The 20,739-nt window shown below is 40.8% G+C and overlaps 1 protein-coding gene across 8 annotated transcripts in view; it reads left to right on the top strand.

Moving 5' to 3' along the window:
* The window catches only part of Asph (aspartate beta-hydroxylase), a 225,844-nt gene that overhangs the window by 41,314 nt on the left and 163,791 nt on the right, over positions 1 to 20,739 (top strand). For 7 of the 8 annotated variants that reach the window (XM_052176054.1, XM_052176053.1, XM_052176050.1 and 4 more), the window contains exons 2-3: positions 3,669 to 3,818; positions 7,090 to 7,158. In XM_052176054.1, the coding sequence (XP_052032014.1) occupies positions 3,669 to 3,818; positions 7,090 to 7,158 (219 nt within the window). The remainder of the gene's footprint in view (positions 1 to 3,668; positions 3,819 to 7,089; positions 7,159 to 20,739) is intronic. The other variant, XM_052176051.1, reaches the window with a different exon arrangement.

Raw genomic sequence — 20,739 nt, 5'->3', positions numbered from 1 at the left:
GATGAGCCAGCTTGGAGAAAAATGAATCCCATTTCATTTCAGAAAATGAGTCATGATATTCTTAACCCCACGAAACCCTGGTGACCAGGCCCTAGGACTGTAGTTTGGATTTAGAGCCAGAGAACAAGATGAAGACTGACTCAGATTTATTTTAATCTGAGAAAATAGCATCAACTGCTGGTTGTTCTTCCAGAATATTTTTGTGATGACATCCTGGTTTTGAGTTTGTTTGTGAAGTTTGAAACTGAAGTATTTGCTTTACCACACTTCTCTTGAGTCAGGAAACAGAACTGCCCCTGGGGACTAGGAAGAGCATGTTTACAAAGGGACAGACCATGCACCTGTCAGAGAGGGGCTCTGAAAGACATCTAGATCCTTAGCTCATGCTTAGCGTTCCTCATGAGCGTGTTTAAAGGAAAGACTTTGAAGTGCCGATACAAAGATTCTCCTATAATGCTTTTATCCTTTATGGAACTAGCAAGTATTAATAGTAATAAGGTTAATGATGCTGGAATAACACACTGGTTGACATTGTAGAGGGATAAAGTATTTTTAACAGTTTGCTATTTTAGTTAATGAGGAGCAGTAGGAAAAGATGGTGTCTGACAGAGTGTCCAAGAACAGATAAGACAAGAACCTAGTTTATTGTAGTCTTATCATTGGTTTTAAATGAATGCTTCATTTGAGATGTATTTCACTGTTAAGTAAGATTTAGTTTTGTTTTTTTTAGTTATGGGTATGTGCGTATGAGGTCAGGTTCACACAGAGGCTGGTGACTTTGCATTCCTCTGGAGCTGGAGTTAGAGGTGGTTGTAAGCCACTGATGTGGGTGCTGGGAAATGAACCTGAGAGAGGTTGATCCCTGAGCCTTTGTCTCTCCAACAGTGAACTTACCTGTATGTTACAGAAGATTAAGAAGGACTTTTTCATAGAGCTTAGGAAGATGTCTTCGTGTTTATAAAAGTGTAGTAAACTAAACCCTGCACACTGTTATTCAATACTCCTGCCCCATAGACCTTAGCTGTCTCTTCCCTTATTTTGAAAAATTCCAGCGATAGCTTATTTTGTATTATTTTAATGAATTATGTGATTGTTAATGACATATACAAATATTGAAAACTATGTTCCCCAACAATAAAATGCCTTATTTAGCCATAATTTTATACACTTAGTTCCAGGAATATACAAGTATACACATGTGTTTGAATGTGTGCACACACTAAGACTGAGTTAGTCTTTTGATCTCTTGAAGATTTGATCTACTAATAGGTTTTGAACACGAATATTCTTGGGATTGGCTCAGTTGATAAGAGCATAGGTTCTTCTTACAGAAGACATGGGTTTGGTTTCAGCACCAACGTAGCAGCTTACAACTTGCCATAGCTCCAGTTCTGGGCGGCCTCTTCTGACCTTTGCAGGCACCAAGTGCTCATATGATACACAGATGTACATGCAGACAAATTACCAATCCACATAAAATAAATCTTAGAAAAGACTATTCTTTGACAAATAGAATTTCTGTTTTGTTTTCTTTCTGAGCCATGCTTTGGAATCATTTTGTTGCCTGAAGCCGCTAGTGTTCTTCCCTTAGAAGCATGTCTGGAGGGAGAAATCAGGTTCTCAGTAAGAGCTGATGGAGATGTGAGTGAGGAAGGTGGACCCTCGTTGGACACTCAGAACTTAGGCCTGCAGAGGTCATCTTCTGAGCTTTGCCCAGCGTGCAGTGCTGATGTGGGTGAATGCCTTCATCTTTGCCCTCTAATAGATGGTGATTCTTGTCCTTGGGAATTCAGGGGTTCCCAGGCAGGCAATGCCCCATGCAAGAGATGTTTGGGGATATTGGGGGAATAATCCTGGGACCCATCTGCCTTTGGACTGGGGGAACTTACCATGTTGGATGTTGTACCACATGGGGAACGGTTGCACAGAATGAACAATGTCTCGCTTCAGCCTCTAGAGACACCTTCAGCAAAAACATGGGCCAGTTGGTATGAGAGCCACTTGTATGTAGCAGCGTTCCTGCCAGTGCTGTGGGAAGGGCCCAGCGTGCCCCACATACCAGGCATTGTCCGTCTGTGTTGGTAGGATAGAGAAAGGTGCCCTTTTTCCAGATGCCCTTTGGGGATATGATATAACCTTCTAAGTATATTTGTTTATACTTGTGGAATATAGCATTGTTTTTTAAGAAAAATTTGCACAGAGTGCTAACTTTTTTAAAAAAATTGGCTTTTTTTAAATAGTGACCGGTGACTTCTATTTATTTTGACCATTGGGAGAATATTTCTGGAAGATTATAAGACATAAAACATAGCAAACATAATAAACGGCACTTAGTGAACAGCAGTTTACAGAGCTGTTTCCTGCATTGAGGCCAGTTGGCAAGGCCTGTTTCCTGCCTCCCCATGCCCCACTGCATCTCCCAAAAGAGGGAGGTGTAACTGGGCTGGGTTGCTTCTTTTTGCCTGTGATTTATGTTTCTCTAAACTCCTCTCCTTCACCTTCCCCAGTACTGCATAATTTTAGAGGGGATTGTTTTCTTCTGTGGCAGTCAGTACAGTTTGGGCTGTGTACAGTGTAAATAGGATATGGAAAAGGACCCATATGCATCTCTGATTTCACTTAGTTGATACTCACTAAACCTCAAGATTCTAGGGTGAGGGTTTGGTTTTTGTTGTTGTTGTTGTCTGTTTGTTTGTTTGTTTTTTAAAGATTTATTTATTTATTTTATGTATTCACCATTGTTCTCTTCACACACACACCAGAAGAGGGCATCAGACCCCATTGCAGATGGCTCTGAGTCACCGTGTGGTTGCTGGGAATTGAATTCAGGACCTCTGAAAGAGCAGTCAGTGCTCTTAACCACTGGGCCTCCAGCCCCTAGGATGAGTTTTTGATTGTGTATTGGCATAAGAAAATAGCCACTCCCCAGACCGGGAAAAGGCAGCATTCAGTGAAGGAGCTGGCTGAACCTCAAGACACCAGGAAGAGGAGCATGGCCACTGGGGATTAGGGAGCCCCGCAGGGCAGAAAGCCGCAGATGCAGATGTAGAAGGCAAATCAGAATGCCTGTCCCAGTGTCCGTACTACTTGCTGAAGACTTGGATGTTGAAGCAAAGTAAAAACTGTACAGCTTTGGCTAGTTGGAAATTTTGGACAATGCAAGACAACAGCAAGAAATATCAAAACGGGGCTAGTGTTTTCCTTGATACAGAAAAGCAAGAACCTGAGGTTTCAGGAAGGCATATGACATACCAGTGTCTGCTAATTAGCGCCTGAGGCAGGGCATGTGGCCATTTGGACACAGAAGTGTTGCCATGCCGACTTGTTTTGACAAAGGGCTTGGAAGGAATGGGTATGTCTGCCATCATGTGGTTTTTTTTTTGTTTTTTTTTTGTTTTTTGTTTTTTTTTTTTTTAAGAAAGCATAGCCCCTCAGGAGTTTGCTTGTATCCAAAATTAAGATTATTTAAACATGGTAGTTGAGTAAGCAGAAACTTCTTTGTGTTCAGAGTCGTTATTTTGTGTAGTGCACTTTGAGAATTTAAGTAAAACGTGTTTCTGAAGTGATCTATCGAATTACTGTCAAAATCCATGATGGGGCAAAGTGGCATTGAGCCAAGGGTTTCCTTCTTCTGTGATGACACCTGATGTTTTTCTTTCTCCATACAGAGGCAAAACACGGAGGACACAAGAACGGGCGGAGAGGAGGAATTTCAGGAGGGTCCTTCTTCACGTGGTTCATGGTCATTGCACTGCTGGGCGTCTGGACATCCGTGGCCGTTGTGTGGTTTGACCTCATTGACTATGAGGAAGTTCTAGGTAAGAACTAGGGTCCGATCTCTCTAGTGAGCTTGTAAGAGGGAAAGTGATAGCCCTTGGTGATCCAAGGCTTGTTATTTTCTCACTTGTATTATTACTGGGCGTAGCTTCCCACTGATAAAGCAAAGGGGGCTGCCGCAGAGTAGAGACCTGAATCTTGAAGATATCTACGAAGGTTCTCTATTTATTGTGGTATAGGGATGCTTCCATCAAAACAAGTTTTGTTAAGTTCATTTTCACTATTTTCTGTTTAATTTTATTATGAGTTTTAAAAATTCTAGATCATGAATTGCTTTCTTTAGTGGGCATAGATCTGAAATAGCATCTTATTCTATAGCCCAGGTTGGCCTGGAACCTACAGTGATCCTCCTGCCTTGGCTTCCAGGATTACAGACGTGAGCTGCTGCCATGGTTGACTTGCAGAACCTTTCTTTAGAGAGGGTTTTCAAGCAATGCCTACCTGTCCATGTCTGTTGAGATAGGAGTATGTACACATGCAGTGTGAGTTCCGGGTGGACCACGTGGTTAGGTAGGGCATCTCCATGCTCATTTGAGGAAGTTCCTGGGGGTACTTCTGGTGGTATTTCCTGTTCTCTTCATAAAATCACCAAGACTTTAAGGTTTTTATTTATGCACCTATGTGCATGTATGCATGTGTGTGGGTGTCCACAGAGGTCAGAATAAGGCAATGGAGCCCTTGGAGATGGAGTTTGAAGCCGTCATGAGCCACCTGATAATGCGTTTGGGTAACTGAAGCTAGGCTGTTCTGGAAGAGCAGGAAGTACTGCTGAGCCATTTCTCCAGCCAACACTACAGTTGTAAAAAATGATTTGTTTTATTTTAATCATTTTAAACATGGAAAAAAGTCACGTAAGTTAAATATTGTAAACTCTTGAAAATCTTAAATTCATTGGTTTTAATATATTCACACAATCATCATAATCTGTTTTAGAGCATTTCTGTTACGTGCTGTTTCCCAGTCAGTCACTCCTCCCTTGACTTTTGGCTTCCTGTGATTGTTTTGGGTGTTCTGAGCATGGCAAGTATATGCATATCACATTTTGAGTTGCCTGCTCATGATTAGCACCATTACATGTGTAAGGCCTGGAGTAAGACTCTATCATATGGGTACAGCACTCTGCTTATCAAGAAGTCTGTGATGACAGACATTTATTTTCACTGTTGGCAATTATGAAGCATGGCCGTCCCCTTTATTAATCCAGTTAAGGACACAGACATGCCAATAAGAAAACTACGCAGTAGCTAATGTTGTGTTGAAGACCTGCTCCCTTACAGTAGACCTCTCATGCAGTCATAGTGAAGAACAAAGAATAACACACTATGCTTATATATGATCTGTCACTCATTGATGTTTTTCTCTTTTACCGTATGAACAGAAGTGGCTCCAAATAGATTAAAAAATGTTTACACTTTATCATAAAGAAAAAAACTATGGTTTCATTAACATACAGCGTTGCTAGGTAATTTGTATACTTTTAATGATAAATAACAATTTTCGTGTTTTTATATGCATGCAGCCAAAGCAAAGGACTTCCGTTATAACTTATCAGAGGTACTTCAAGGTAGGCTCATGGAGATGCATCTTAAGTGTTTTTGCATCTGTCTCTAAGACCTCATCCTTACCGTCCTAACTTAGTCATCTACAACAAGAATGTAAATGGTAGGACCAGTCTCCCCTTATAATGGTCTAAGGAAGGATGTGACTTGCTGTTTTTAATGGTATTAAAGCACTATACTATCCATAGACTTGAATTACAGGTTATTACTTTGGTTTTCTTTGCAGTAAGGATACCATCTTCATCCCTGCTTTCTCACCAGTTTTCTTGTGTGTGTACTAAGTTAGACTTTTGTGTAGCAAAACTAGATCTGGGAATTTTGCTCTGTACCAAAATTCTGCTGTAATTGTACTTTGAATTAAAGATCTGGAAACAATATATTTTGCCATCTGTTTTTCATAAGAATGTTATACTTTTGCTCTTTAAAATATTGTTGTGCACTATGATTTTTTCCCCATAGTTCTTATCCAGTGATGAATTTTAAACAATGTCGATTTTAGAATAATTTCTAGGGTATGGATTTATAAGATTTACTGGTTGAAGTTTAGTTTGGTTATTCTTCCTAACCCCATGCTCCCAAAAATAAGACTCAACTCAAAATATATTTACAAATATCTTGGCCATATAGCTAGGCTCTTCTCTGACTAGCTCATAATTTAAAATAACCCACTTAATCTAATCTACATTCTGCCACATGGCTGGTTGCGTGTGCTCAGGTATCATGTGTCTATCACATCTTCTAGGGAAAATCATCCATGCCTGACATTTTCCCAGAATCCTTTCTGCTTCCCAGATGTCCCACTCCTTTTTCATGCCTAAGCTATAGGCCATTAATTTTATTATTGACAGGTGTCACATCCATACAGACACAAGATATTTTTTCTCACTCATTTCAGATACTAAACCTATAGAAAGAGCCCTGAAGGCATTGTCAGTGTACAACCATGGTTGAGTGAGAACCAAGTGAACCTGGTTTCTCACTGTTCCGTTTTAAGTCTTCCTTTTTCCCCCCCTTAAGTAATGGATGTCTACTGCCAAGAACATTTTTAAGTGGGTGACCGTTAAGATTGCCCTCTGACAAGGAAGAGGAAGTTTCACCAACTTTGCTTCCAGTTTCATCTACTGTTACTTCCAGAACCCACCAAACCACCTCAAGTTGATGCATGCTTTTTAAAAATTAATTTACTGTTAAATGTCAAACTATTCATCCTTCACTCTATAAAGTACTTATGCTCTCTGTTGGTTTACTTATATCTGATCTTTATTTGAAGCTTGGTTTGCATAGACTGTTGATAGTTTAGCAAAGTTGTACACCTTAGAAACATCAAATTATATACAGTTGTTAGACTGTTAGAAATGGGTTGAAATTTTTCTTATGTATGTTCTAATATTTATGTAAAATATTTTTGGAGACAATAGTAAGCTTATTGTGAAGTGATAGGATTAGAATATTCCTGTATTGTTAGGGAAAAACCTCTCACTTGTCTCTTAGAATTTTGTTAGCTCCATACTTCCTGAGTCTGTTGATGCCTGCCTGTGAGCTTTGATAATGTATTCTTACAGTTTGGCTTTGCGGCTGTAAAAGGAGAGGGATCAGTAACATTTATGGTGTCTAGAAGCTGCAGCAAGAGATGGTTCATTATTAAATTTGTCTTCTCTCTGTTCCTGTGTCTATCATTTCTCTCCTGTTGTAGGAAAGCTAGGAGTCTATGATGCAGATGGCGACGGAGACTTTGATGTGGATGACGCCAAGGTCTTATTAGGCAAGTGCACTTCTTTCTCTCTTTTTGTTATCAGGAGTCAGATACTGAAGGCAAAAGAATGGTTTTGTTTTGATAATTAACTGCAGCAACCATAAACATATTCATTTATTTATTTGCTCATTTATTTATTTATTTACATCCCAACTGCTGCCCTCCCTCTTGGTTTCCCACTCACAGAGTCCCTACTCCTTCCCCCTTCCACTTCACCTCTGAGAGGGTAGGACTCCCCACCCTGACACATCAGGTTTCTGTAGGATTAGGCACAGCCTCTCCCACTAAGGCAGAACAAGGCAGCGCTCTGTTACACATGTGCCTGGGGCCTCCATCCGCCCCACGTAGGTATGCTCTTTGGTTGGTAGCTCAGCCTCTGGGCGCTCCCAGGGGTCCAGCTTAGTGGACATTGTTGGTCTTCCTATGTGGTTGCCATCTTCTTAAGGGCCTTCATTCCCCCCAACTCTTCCATAGGGGTCCCCAGCCTCCATCCAATATTTGTAAGTATCTGCATCTGTCTCAGTCAGCTGTTGGTAGAGCCTCTCATTGGACAGTTATGCTAGGCTCCTGTTAGTAAGCATAGCAGAGTATCATTAACAGTGTCAGGGATCAGTGCCTGCACATAGGATGGGTCTGAAGTTGGGCCAGTTGTTACTTGGCCATTCCTTCAGTCTCTGCTCCAATTTTGTCCCTATAATTCTTTGAGACAGGACAAATTTTGGATCAAATGTTTGGTGAGTGAGTTGGTGTCCTTATCTCTCCAGTGGGACTCCTGTCTGGTTCCATGTCCCTACTGTTGGGTATCTCAGCTAAGGTCACCTGCGTTGACTCCTGGGAGCCTCCCTCATCCCAGGTCTCTGGGACTTCCTCGAGATTCCTCCACACCCCCAGCCCTTCTATCCCCCAACCTCCCACCCCCACCCATGCCTGGCAGCTGCAGATTTCCATTCATTCTCCTGGCCTTTCAGTTGTAGGAACTGTAAACATTTTATGGAAGGTATTTTGCAAGTTAATATTTCACTTTTATTGATATACTAAATGAGCATTTTTCCATTGTGACTTTTCAAATTGCTCTTATAAGAGCATATAGCTTTTAACACAACAAATTTTTATAATTATAGCTTCATTTGTGTTTCCAGATTTAAGCATTTCATATTCTGAACTGAGTGTTCAGAGATATAGGTAATGTCTGCATGTTTCCAAACAAGGAACAGATTTTTTTAAAGTACCATTTGACATAAATTATTCTGACTGAAAGATGTAAATTGCTTCCATTCAATTCTGATTAGGGCTCTGCTTAGCATTCACGGTGAGACCAAATGAGGCTGCATGCTCAGTGTGAAATGACCGTAGATGAAACTGTACATTTATTTCTCAAGGTTTACATAAGTTAGTTTTGAAATAAAAACCCTGACAGTAAATATCTTTAATGTCCTATTTGTAGTTATGTTTACATTAAAACCTGAACTTGTGGGTTTTAATCACATTTTCGTTTTGACAGTCAGTGGATTCCTCTCTGTCTTTGTAATTATGTTGCCAGCTCGGTTTTTCTTGAAATAAATAAAGATCGGTATTTCCTCATTGATTAAAGTACTGTCTTAATAGGAAGGATAGTGCTGATTTGAATATGCAGATTTTGTGTACTGTGACCTGGTTTCGCTGGTTTTAAGCAGCTCATTTCCTTTCCCTTGGTATGAAGTAATATGTATTAAAGCTTCAGATCAAATTATTTAGCAGAGCAGTAGCTGTGGCGTGATGTTATATATGCCCTAAGTTTAATAGCATGCTAAATAAACCATTTTGTGAATTTATGATTATGAAGAACTAGAAAGGTATTACAGTAGGTGAGCAGCTTAGCCTAGATAGATCTTCTTCCTTCTAAACAAATTCTAATGCGAAACAGTTTTAGGTATGGTCAGCCGCAGTACAGCTTCTGATTTGGCCCTACCTTGGTATATATGTCTTTTTCCTCATGCACAGTGGGAGGTAGCACTTGTTATTTACAGCTGCAAGTCCACTGTACAACTTGCATGATATGTCTTGATGTAATAATGCTAATGGCTTTCTGATTTCCTCAGGTGATGTTAGTTTTAGGCAAGTGAGATAAAGCCACGGAACACCCTAATCTGTTACAATGATAGTGTTTCCTTGCCAAAGATGATCTTACTGATGTGAGATACTACTTTAAGTGAATTCTGAATAGTGGGGCTTTTAAAGGATAATGTCACAGGAGCTCTTCTTTATTTTTTTTAATATTAAGGACTTTAGTATGTTTTGAAGTATTTTTAAAAACTATAGTATAAAAATATTGCATATAAACACACACATGCACACACATACACCCCAGATGCTGGTTAACTGTGACACTGAGAACTGCTATCTGCAGTAGACACAGTGTGAGCATCTCAGTGTGTTCCCTTTATTCCACTTGTGTGCCAGGAGCAGGGTCCCAGGGTGGGCGAGCTCCGGAGGAGCTGCTCTGTCCGTCTGCAGCTGTCAGTCTGCACATGCATTATGACTTTGATGCCGATGGGCTGCCAGGCCTGCTGGCACCCGGCACCATGCACTCTCTGCAAGGTCTTTATTCTCTGCACTGGGTACACTTACCTCTTCCTGACTTGGATGGTGAGGGTTCCAGCATGGGGTGACTAAAGCTTAGTTGCACCTCAGTCACAGGCAGGTGCCTGGGACAGAGTTGGGTTGCTCTGTGTGATGCTACAGTGCATGTCCTGATTTACACCACCCCTTGCTTTCTGTCTTGTTGGGATGAGACCTTGGCCTGTAAGAGCAGAGTTTTAGATACAGGCAGGAAGCAGGTGATGGAGGTGGCAGACGAGCTTACAGAGAGGCACAGTAATTAATGTTCCTGTTAAATGCCCACGGGCTTGGCACGTATGCCAGACGTTTCTCCCCGGCGTTTGAAGCCTAACTCTAAATCATGCTAATTTGTGGAAAATCTGCATACATGCTGCTTTTCTTTCACATTTTAAGGCTTTCCTCAAGACTAATAACTTTTACTGATTCTACTAATTCTTAGTCTCCTGATGTACTTTGAAAATGTCCTGCCCTGGGACATAAAATTTCCTATTGTTTTAGGCCAAATTGTCTAAAGTCCAAGTGAATTTGGTTTCAGTGTGTTAATGAAACGTAGACACCTGTATATGCAGCCACATTAGAGAGAGGCAGTGAACTGGGAAGACAGCAGGCAGTGGGCGCAGCTGCAGCCAAAGGGTTTGGAGGAAAGACTGACTGAGAAAGGGGAGGTGATATAATTGATTTATAATCTCAAAAAAATTAAAAAGACAAAGTGTTTGTTTCTCACACACTGTCAGCAGGAAATGTCCCGGGACTCAGTGCTAGGAGTAACGCTTAGAATAACCTTGTCTGAAGGTGCATGCCTGCCCCTTTGTTCTACAGCTAGCACGGAGCTGACCCCTGTCAGGTGTGGCTGTAGCGCGGAGGGGAGGCACTCAGCCCTAAGTACAGATAGGAGAGAATGGTGAGGCCATCGTGAGGGTGAGGAGCATGGGACTCATCCAGCATCTGATACTCTTCATTTATTGGATATTTTCTTCAATTACATTTCAAATGTTATCCCCTTGCAGCAGTTCTTTTATCCTCAGGAGGTGGAAACAGGAGAATCAATCCCTCAGGACTTGGTGTCTAGCTCTTGTAGCCTAATCAGTGATCTCTTTTAGGGAGACACCCTGTGCTGGTTCACTCAGAACCTGCCTAGGCTCCCATATTCAAGGTAAACTCACTGTGAACCCCAAGGCCTCCCAGGCTCAGTACCGGATCATGAAGAAGATGCTTGACATAAATTTCTGACTACGACGTATGCACACACGCAAGTATGTGATGCACACACAAAAGTATGTGATGCACACACAAAAGTATGTGATGCACACACAAAAGTATGTGATGCACACAAATACTCATGCCCATATACAGGACACATACAACTCTAGGCTGTGTAGGAAGGTCACTGTCCAAATATCAGTTCCACTTGCAATGCTGAAGCCGGAAAGTTTCTTATACAGAGTAATATCCGTAGTGATGTGAAGCACTTAGAGCACAGAGGATAATGAAGTAAAACAAGGTGGAGTAATGAAATGCTACAGTGGTAGCATTCAAGGTGGGGAGACGCAGCGTTCTCATATGTCTTGGGTGGAAATGCAGATCTCTGTTCAGAGCAACTGGAGACGTAAGTTAAGTGAGAAAATACCTGGGTCTTGTCAAGAAATGATTACATGCTAACTGCAGTTTGTGTCTGTCCTTTCCCCTCACACGTGGAAACTGGTAGCATCTAGTTCTTCAGTTGGCAATAGCAGAGAAGGTACTGTAATCTTTACCGGTAGCCAGGGTTCTGTTATCTCTTGTGTGTTCGTACTGCTGGTAGTTGTGCTACATGGAGAAATTGTGTTGTAAATGACCTGAAATGACCAGGCTTTGGCTACAAAGACAAAGTCTCTGGAGGTTCTGGTGCTCATATTTCTTCCTGTCATAACTACCGCCTGCTTTCCTTCCTCAAATTCTGGGACCTTTCAGTGTGTAAGGAACTGACTTTACATCTCAAGGGTCTTTCCCTACTCCAGGTCATTTCCTACTGGAGATGGTCATGACAATTTACATCTTTATTTCTTCTATTCAGAGGGTCATGTTTGGGAGCAGTGCTTAGAAAACAGCAGACATCAAGTGTCTTTGCAGTAAGGACGCCTCCTTTCATGGACAAGAAGAAGAGGGGTCAGGGTTGTTCTCCCACCATCCCCCTTCGACTGTGGCTGCGAGAGCCTTCCTCAGGGTGATAGGTAGGCAGAGAGGATTCCCATCAGCTCATTTTAACTTACAGGGCCATGAATAAGTTATAAGAGTGTATAGCACTAACCGAGTTAGGCGTTTGATGTGAATGACCGTATTTGAGTGTATGGATACAGGCTGAGATGCTGCAGGCTGCAATCCACTGCAGCTTACATTTAGCACCCACAGTTTACTCCAGCTCGGGTTCACCAGTGTGCAGATTGGGAGGTCGTCAGAAGCTTTGCTTTGTTCTCTGGGATCACTTTCTCCTATCACTGTCTACAGAGTTTGCTGATACCCTTTGCCAGTTTCCTGCCCAAGACTCTAGTGGGGAAAAGATGACCTGCTTATGAGCTGGGAGGAGCATAAGGTTTGTTGGGTGGATTGAGGCTTGACTGGAAGGTGTGCATCTTACCTGGTTTCCTTATTTTCCGCATTATCTTTCTGTAAATCTGTGACCACAATACACGCCCCTTTTGTGATCGCTCTGCCTAAGCTTATTTTTTTCCACCTAACTGCTCTTCTTGTTTTCTCTTTCTCTCTTCCTTTATTCTTATGTAGGCCTGACCAAAGATGGCAGTAATGAAAATATTGATTCTCTTGAGGAAGTCCTTACTATTTTAGCGGAGGAGAGTTCAGATTGGTTTTATGGTTTCCTCTCATTTCTCTATGATATTATGACTCCTTTTGAAATGCTAGAAGAAGAAGAAGAAGAAAGCGAAACAGCAGATGATGTTGATGGTACGTCACAGAATGAAGGGGTTCAGGGAAAGACCTGTGTCATTTTGGATTTGCATAATCAGTAACTTCGACTCAGGGACGGAAATCAGTGGGTTGTAAACCGGAGCAGCCGCCGCCTCCTCCTCCCCCTTTGCTTAACGCAGGGCTCAGCATGCAGTGGGGCAGTTGTGACTGCAGATAAACCACGTGATCCTGATCCTGCCCAGCACAGCCCCGTAGCTAGCCCCTCACTTGGCTCCCCCCACGCCCAGACCGGAAGTGGCATTCCTCCTTCCTGTAGCTGTTCACAAAGTGCACTGGATATGATGTTCTCGGTAGTATAATTGGTTTCTGTATCATTTTATTTCAACTTATGTATTCACTGAACTAAGTTGGAAATTGTGTTGTATTTAACCCTTGATGCTTGTCTTTCTCACACTTTGATGATAATCCTAATGGGAGTGATTCTAAAAATATCTCTGGCATGACTAATGAGCTAATGCTTCTCTGTTGACCTTTAACTTGCCTGCTATACAGTGATGGCTCTTTAAGAACCTGGTACTTTTTAATCTGTAATTTCTTTAGGCGAATTGACTAGTCATAAAAGTTCCTACAAACTTGTTAAAGTTCTGTATTAATGGTGCTTTTGACATAATTTAAAAATCCCATGTTTTTTGACCTAGGGTAGTGAAGTTTCTGAATTCAGACGCTAACAGGTCTGAATATGTCCACCTCTGAAATCAGAATTTGTTTTCAATTTTATTTTCAAGTATACATCTAGAGAAGGTAATTTGTATTTTTTTTAAGTCACCCTATTTTAAGAGAGGGAAAGTGTGAATGTGCGTCTTGGAGAATGTTGTACATATTAAAACTATCTATCCTGAATTAGGCTTTTCCATTTTTTACTAAATTATTACCTGTTGATTTGTGAGTTATATATAACATAATGTTTAGAATTATAAATTAAATTTATTGAAGTGGTCCCCAACTAATAGATTTGACTTAGACTTTTGAAACTGAGTTTGCCTCAGTAATACAAACTCAGTTATTAGCACTATATGAATCCATTTCTGGAAAGGACGTTGTGCCCCCAGTGTGCACCCTTGTGACTGAGTAGTGTGCCACCCAAGAGGTTTATTGCTGCTCTTGGAATGATTGTCAGAGTGTTCAGCTCCAGTCGAGAGCCTCTAAAATTCTGCTCGCTTTGGGTCCTCATGCATTTTGAACCAGAATACCCTGGAGTTGTAGACAATTTTATTTTAAGTATCATTCCCAGATATTCTTTGTTTTTATGTATTTATCTTCTAGTAAGGAGAGCATCAACCATTTGAGGAAGCACCTTTTGCTCTTGGATGATGAAATGCTGGCTGAAGTGCCGTTCCTGAAGTCAGAACACAGCACTTCTCTCTCTGATTGTCTCTGTTCTCGTATGTGGGCACATGTGCCACTCACGGGGCAGGTCTTCCCAAAGCTTAAATGGTGTCACGAGCTTTTCTCATTCTTGTGTTCAAACACTGTGTTTTACTCTGTCAGTGAGGACTTGGTTAGAAGCTTCTGATACTCAAAGATACAAGCACTTAATAATCGTTCTTAAAGTCATTCTAGTTCTTCCCGTGATGACTTTTGGATTCATTTTGGATTTAAATGCTGTGAAATAATCAAAGGTTATTAGTTTTAAATTCAGAACCTTAGGTCCTAAACTCAATAAAAGTCACTCACCCAAATGGCTGAGAAATGGTTTTCAAAGCAGTTTTGTTTGTATGTCATGTCTACTAACTGTGGATGGTTTTAGTCAGGAATGAATAATTAAATTTCTGTGTTTAAAAACGTTTGTAATTAATTTCTCATCAGGTTTTGTATTGTCATGATACTAATGCACATTTCATGTACAGAAATTAATTATGCCCATTTCCCCAAATGCAAAGCAAGTGTGCAGCATGGTAACTTCCAACAATTTTATACCACCTCCAGTCAGTGCATCTGAAAAACCTTAAGTGATGATTAAATACAGGCAGCTGATGAACCCCTGACTTCTCTGACTTCCTTCAACTTGTGTCTAAGGCTTATTTGTGTGTGTATGAGAAAGAATAAAGTTATTGGCAAAAATGTGGTCTAAAGCAAATGTAACTTTTCTTAAGTGTTATTGATTATATATCCTGAAGTTGTGAATTTATTTTGTAATTTTGTTTCATGGGTATTTTCTTAACTTCATGTCTTACATTTATGGGTGGACTTTGAAAGGCAACTTTGTATTCTCTGTCTATGAGTGTTCATTTAGTTACAGAGTTGTAAATCACTGTGTTAACTCTGCCTTTTCAGTTTTCATCATCGAAAAAACTGACCTGTGCTGTGCCTGTCAATGTAGCATTGGCTCTCAAAGTAGCTCTCCTGCCTGCTCATGTCCCGAGCCACTTTTCTGGTTTCACATTCAGCTAAATTGGGAAGGGGAGCTGGAGATCGTGTGTGGTTCTTTGGTTACTTTCCACTGTTCTTTCCCTTGGAATGCGCTCCAGCATGTAAGCTGGAGGTTCTTCTCGGAGCTGACATCACTAACGCAGACGCCTGGTTGTCAGTGTGCCACCTGGGGATCCTGCAGAAGGCATTTGTCGCGCACGCGCGCGCGCGTGCGTGGTGGAGTGCTGGCTGCTCCTGCTTGCTTAGCTTGCACTTGAGCCTTTTTCTGTACAAAGTGTTCCTGCCCTGCATAGCCCTGTCCAGACATGTAAGAAAAGCCTTTTCTGTATTTGAACCTGGGTTGAGATGTATTTACCCTTAGTTATTCTAACTACAGGGTTTTTATTTTATTTTATATTTTATTTTAGTTCTCTTAATATTGGCAACTTTAGAGAAACGTGGAAGCAGAGCCAGGCCACTACTCTGCTGCTTCTCGTGTTGCTGGACAGTGTCTCGTGGAGAGGGGTATAAGAGCCCTTTCTTACGAAAACTCTGGGTTAGCTCTGTATTATGAAACATGCTTTCTATGATGTGGGCTGTAGAATTTTCATTAATTGGGATGTATATTGGAACACTGAACAAGGAATTCAGTGACTATGTTCATATGTTGTTTAATAGGGCAAGCGTGGCATAGTTTTCTTATATTTACTGAAGTAAACCTGTCATATACTCTTTAAAGTATTTACCATTTGGACCCTTTAAATTTGGGTTTTGTGTCGTCCATATTGGTTGGGATTTGGAATAGCGTTCCAGAATAGGAAAGGGGAAGGTGAGAGTCTCGGACTCAGTGATCACAGTCTCTTTAGGCCTGACCTCAGTGGGAAGGACAGGAATATGCCCGAAGGGTCTGTCACCTGACGGAACTACTTGGATGCCATAACAGAGCCCTCCTAAAGGCATGTGTTCTGCACGTGGCAAAACCATGGATACAGATGTTGGCTTAAGTCTTGCATACATTTTTCAGTCATAGTGGATATTATGTTTTGAAAATGTGTTTGTCGTAATGCCTCTGTAGCAGTTGCCAAAAGAGCATAAATTAGGCAATTCTCTCTAAGAACAACATAGACTTTATTTTTTCAAATTTCTGTTAAAGAATTCATAGTCATTACATGTGTGCACAACAATCACCATGAATGCCAGCAGAGGAGATGTACAGTGACTGCCGACTATGGTGTTGTGTGGGGGTTGGAATCTGGCTTACTTTTTTTGTTGTTGCTTTTTTTTTCTTTCACCTTCTCTTATTGTTTCCATCAAGACTGCCTTAAATTGGGATGCCCTCAGTCAGTACTTCCAGGTAATTACAAGTATCCAGAGGTTCCCCTTCCCACTGGATAGAACTTTTCTCAACAGTGCTTAGGAACTATTTACACTGTTGTAAATAGCAGTGCAGTATCTTTTATTGTTTAATGGGATGCATTTTGTCCCGGGGCACTAGTAAAGAGAGAAAAGAAGAAAGAGAAGATGATGTTTCACAATGTGAATCCATAGCAGCCAGAGGCAATACAAAAGGTAGGGTAGTAACTTACCTCTGTTGCTCCTGTGGCCTTTGTGACCACCTCTATTTCCTTTAGTGCTATAAGTACTCTCCAAGCTCTTCTGCCATCCGCCATCTTTGCATTCCTCTGGAGATATGATTCTTTTATGCATTTTGTTGTTGTTGTTGTTGGACCCTGGCTTTGATTCAACTGACCCCTGGCTTTGTTTCTTTCCCTCATAGAATTTCTTCTGAGCCATTGCCTCTTCTCTTTCAGACATTTTTATAGTGTGCTGGTGGCTTTAACCCCAAGCCTTATAGTGTCTTTAAACCCAAGCCTTCCTTTAGTCTCCCCATCATTTACCTCCCGGTAGCTGGGGTCCCCTTCCCTGCAGCCACTCCTGTTACATGCCCTACCCCTCAAATACCACAGATTCGGGTAGGCACTGCAACCTCTGTTCCCTCTCTGCTTTATCTTGAGAATTGCCTTTGCATTGCTTTTCCTGCCACTCCTGAAAAAGCTGGGTCTCCGAGTCACCTTCCTCAGTGCCATTGTCCCTTCTGCTGGGAAAACCAGTCCGAGGAGGTGCAGGTGACAGGAACCAACATGTCTTAGCAGCATGAAGGCTTCCCTCCTTCCCTGTTGTGACTTTCAGAACCCACTTTTCCTATCCCTGCTCTTCCTCTGTTCTGGGGCGTTAAATTTTCATCTCCCAAGACCTTGGATCTTTCCTGTCTGTTCTCTCTCCTTTAGAAACTAAGTAATTCAGATAGATGCCAGTTAATTGGTTGCCTTAAACTTTTCATTGAAAAAATTCCACTAAAAGTCACTGTTGTAGGTTTTTAACTTTTTCAGTAATTATTTTCCCCCGAGAAAATTGCAGATTAAGCCACTGCTTAGACCCGCTGGACGTTTACTGCTCTTGGATAGTTTGTTTCGCTTTGATGCCTTTCACCAAATCTAAACTTTTAAATGCAACATTGTTTCTTTTCTGTTTTACCACCCTGGCAGTACTCCAGTGTTCTGGGTGCTGCTGGTTAAGCTTTAACCCTGGCATTTCAGCAGGGTGGCTCATTTGGGTTCTAATGAGTGTGTGGGGGGGATAGATTGTCTGATTTTTTCCCCCACCTTTGATTTTAGTGGGAGTTGGGGCTACCATGGAAACAATGCAGCCATGGAAGAGGGTATCCAAGACCCTAGAGTGTAGATGCTGTATTCCAATTCCTTTTATACATTAAAAAGTACTCACATATTGAAAGGTTAGTCTTATAGAAGTAGGATTGGTATTTTATTCTGAATTAGTTAAACTTATTAGGCAGTGCTGACACTATTTTGTTACACAGTGCTACACTGTTCTTGATGGTGTTTAAAACAAAAAACAAAGTTTTGCCTTTGGAAAGTAATTGTTCTTCTGATGTTGTTGTTAGGCCTCCCACAGAGAGCAGGCAGCTAAGCGCTCTACGCTTCCCCTTTCCCCTCTTCCTTCTCTTGATGCAGCCTGACACTCTGACTTTCCCTCTCCAGAAGGATGATCATAACATTTCAAAAGTAATAAGTGACCATCTCAGATGGCCTGTCTCATTTGATGGACACAGTTGACCACAGTAGAGGTTAAGGATGGAGGATGAGAGCAAGAGAACTAACAGGAGCGCACCTCATTCCAGAAGTGGGGTTGCGACTGGAGTGTGGGGAAACAGAATGGCCATTGCAGTTTGTAGTGTGGTAAACCTCAGGTTTAGGGCCCCTGTGCGATACTTCCCAAACTTAGCTGTTGGGTAACCAGTTGCAAATCCCTTATTCTCCCATGGTTAGAACTGTGTCCCCTACCTGATACAGTCAAGAATTGGATTGGCAGCATAGGATGACACTTGAGAAAGCCTGCCAGTGTGTGAATATAAAGTAACATTTATGAAAGTGGGAAATAGAAAAGGAAAATAAATTGACTAAGATCTAAGTACACCCCTGTTAGAAAAGAGTATGTTGAAAGAATATAGTGTTAATGTTTGTTATGTTACAGGGTCATAAACAAAAACAAACAAACAACAAACAAACAAAAACAAAACCCCAAACTCTTTATCACAACTTTGATTTTCCAGGAATGAAAGTACAAAGCAGCTACAAAGTTATTACCATAATAAGTAAGCATGACTTCTATAATAATGTATTGTTTTCCCGTGGAACTTTAAAACAGAATTTGAAATGATAGAGAAAAGCAATGCTTGCTCAACGATTAAAATACATATTGGAATATGTGTGGTTAGCAGTGTGGTGCAATAGAGCGACGAGGGCCCCAGCCCTTGCTGCGGATCATCTGTGTCTTGAGAAGTCTACTGCCTGCAGAGAGAGGCCCTGGCAGTTGCAAAGCCATGAAGGTCTAATGCAAATTGTGCACTAAAATCTTGAAGGTCTAATGCAGATTATGCTGCTGACTGGTCCTCAGGCTAGTTATAATGTGTTCTTCTTAAGACTCTGTTTACTGAAGTCTTAAGGTTATATTTCTGATTGATGTTTACTGTCCTTTAAATGGTGACCTTAAACACTGTAATTCATTTCATAGAAATACTTGTTTAAATTAATTGATAGGTACTGAATTTTAATTTCCTCAACATGTCTTCATAACCTCTTTTTATCTTACAAATACCAACAGAAGGAGCTGGTGGGTTAGCCAAGAGGAAAACTAAGGCTAAAGGTATTATCTTCTGTTTTGTCAAGCAGCCTCTAGTGAATCAAGTTCATGCTTGATGGCGCATGGTGTTTGTGATGGAAATGCAGCCGCAGTTAATAGTACTGCTTTTTGAGTTGGGCGCTCTTGCATTATGAATAGCTTTTTGAAGACTAAATTATAGCCTTTTGCTTCTTCTAGCTAGCCTGTAATTTTAATTAATTTCCCTTTCTTGGTACCAGATCTTTCTAACAGCCTGTACATTAAGAGTTTATCAGTGTAGCCTACTACATTTATTGGAATGTGCCTGTTAAATTTACATATACACGTCTTCTCTTACTTCCTAAACCCTTTTATGTTCTGACTTTATTTTTTTAAGTACCGTATGATGGTGAATCCATTGGCAATTGATTTCCTTTCTCCCAAGGCTGTGAGGACGCTTTCCTAAAGCGTAACAAAAGCCAGTGTGATCTAACACTGAAGGTTAGGTTTATAACCTAGAACACTGGATTGTTGATATAGGATATGCTGTGATTGATATTCTAATGCATTAACATTGATATACCTGTGTGATAGTATATGTACACTAACACTGCCTTATTACAGCCTGTATATCCTTACATGTAAACACTGCTGCTCTTTAGAGGGAATGCAAGGAAGACATGCATGACTTCCTTTCAAAATCTTAGGACAGTTTTTTTTTTGTGTGTGTGTGTGTGTGTAAGTACTTGGCATATTTGTAATTTCTTGTGTGTTAAAATCATAAATATATATAAGACTTTTACTCTGGGATATGCAGGAGTTTTAGTTTTCATTTTCAGTTTTAGATTGAGAAAACTTAATTTTAAAAACTTAATTTTAAACTAGTATCTCACCAAAATAACTCCCAAGAAGAAAATCATTTTTATCAGTTTATTTTTATATAAACAATTTTGAACTAAATTGCCAGTAAGCTATAATCCCACCTCATGTTCTGTTAACACAATTTAAGCGTTAAGGGTATAATTTAAAAAATACAGTGCAGAATAAGGCCTGACAGCAGTGTACACGCGTTTTACAATTTGCCATGCCATTTTCTGTTGTTCTTAGCACAGCCCTGAAGGGGGATGCAGACTTGCAGACAGTTCTGGTTTTGAATCAGTATTTTTATAGAAGTTTAATGAGTTCTTTGCTAATTGACTCTCAGTAGACCACGTAGAAAGGTACTGTCTTTTGTGAGTACCACATGTCCAAGTTCACCCTGAATGTCCTTGTGTTAAATCAGTCTTAGACACATTTTGTTTGGGCAGACATCTTTCACATTTTGTTAGATCTTTCATTTTGTTTGTGGCTGTTTAATTGCTGCTTTATACAGTGGGAATCTTTTATAGTGTTCTGGTGAGAGCAGAAAATGAAGTGTGAAGCTGTTGCTAACTGCTCAGTTAATCTTTATAAAATGTAATGGGAGAACAGTATTTTATCTGAGACTTGGAAGTATCTGGA

The sequence above is a fragment of the Apodemus sylvaticus genome, chromosome 3 (genome assembly GCF_947179515.1).
Source record: "Apodemus sylvaticus chromosome 3, mApoSyl1.1, whole genome shotgun sequence".
NCBI classification, from domain to species: domain Eukaryota; kingdom Metazoa; phylum Chordata; class Mammalia; order Rodentia; family Muridae; genus Apodemus; species Apodemus sylvaticus.
Note: the sequence above shows the minus strand (reverse complement) of the source record. Positions and strands in the feature narration are given on the sequence as shown.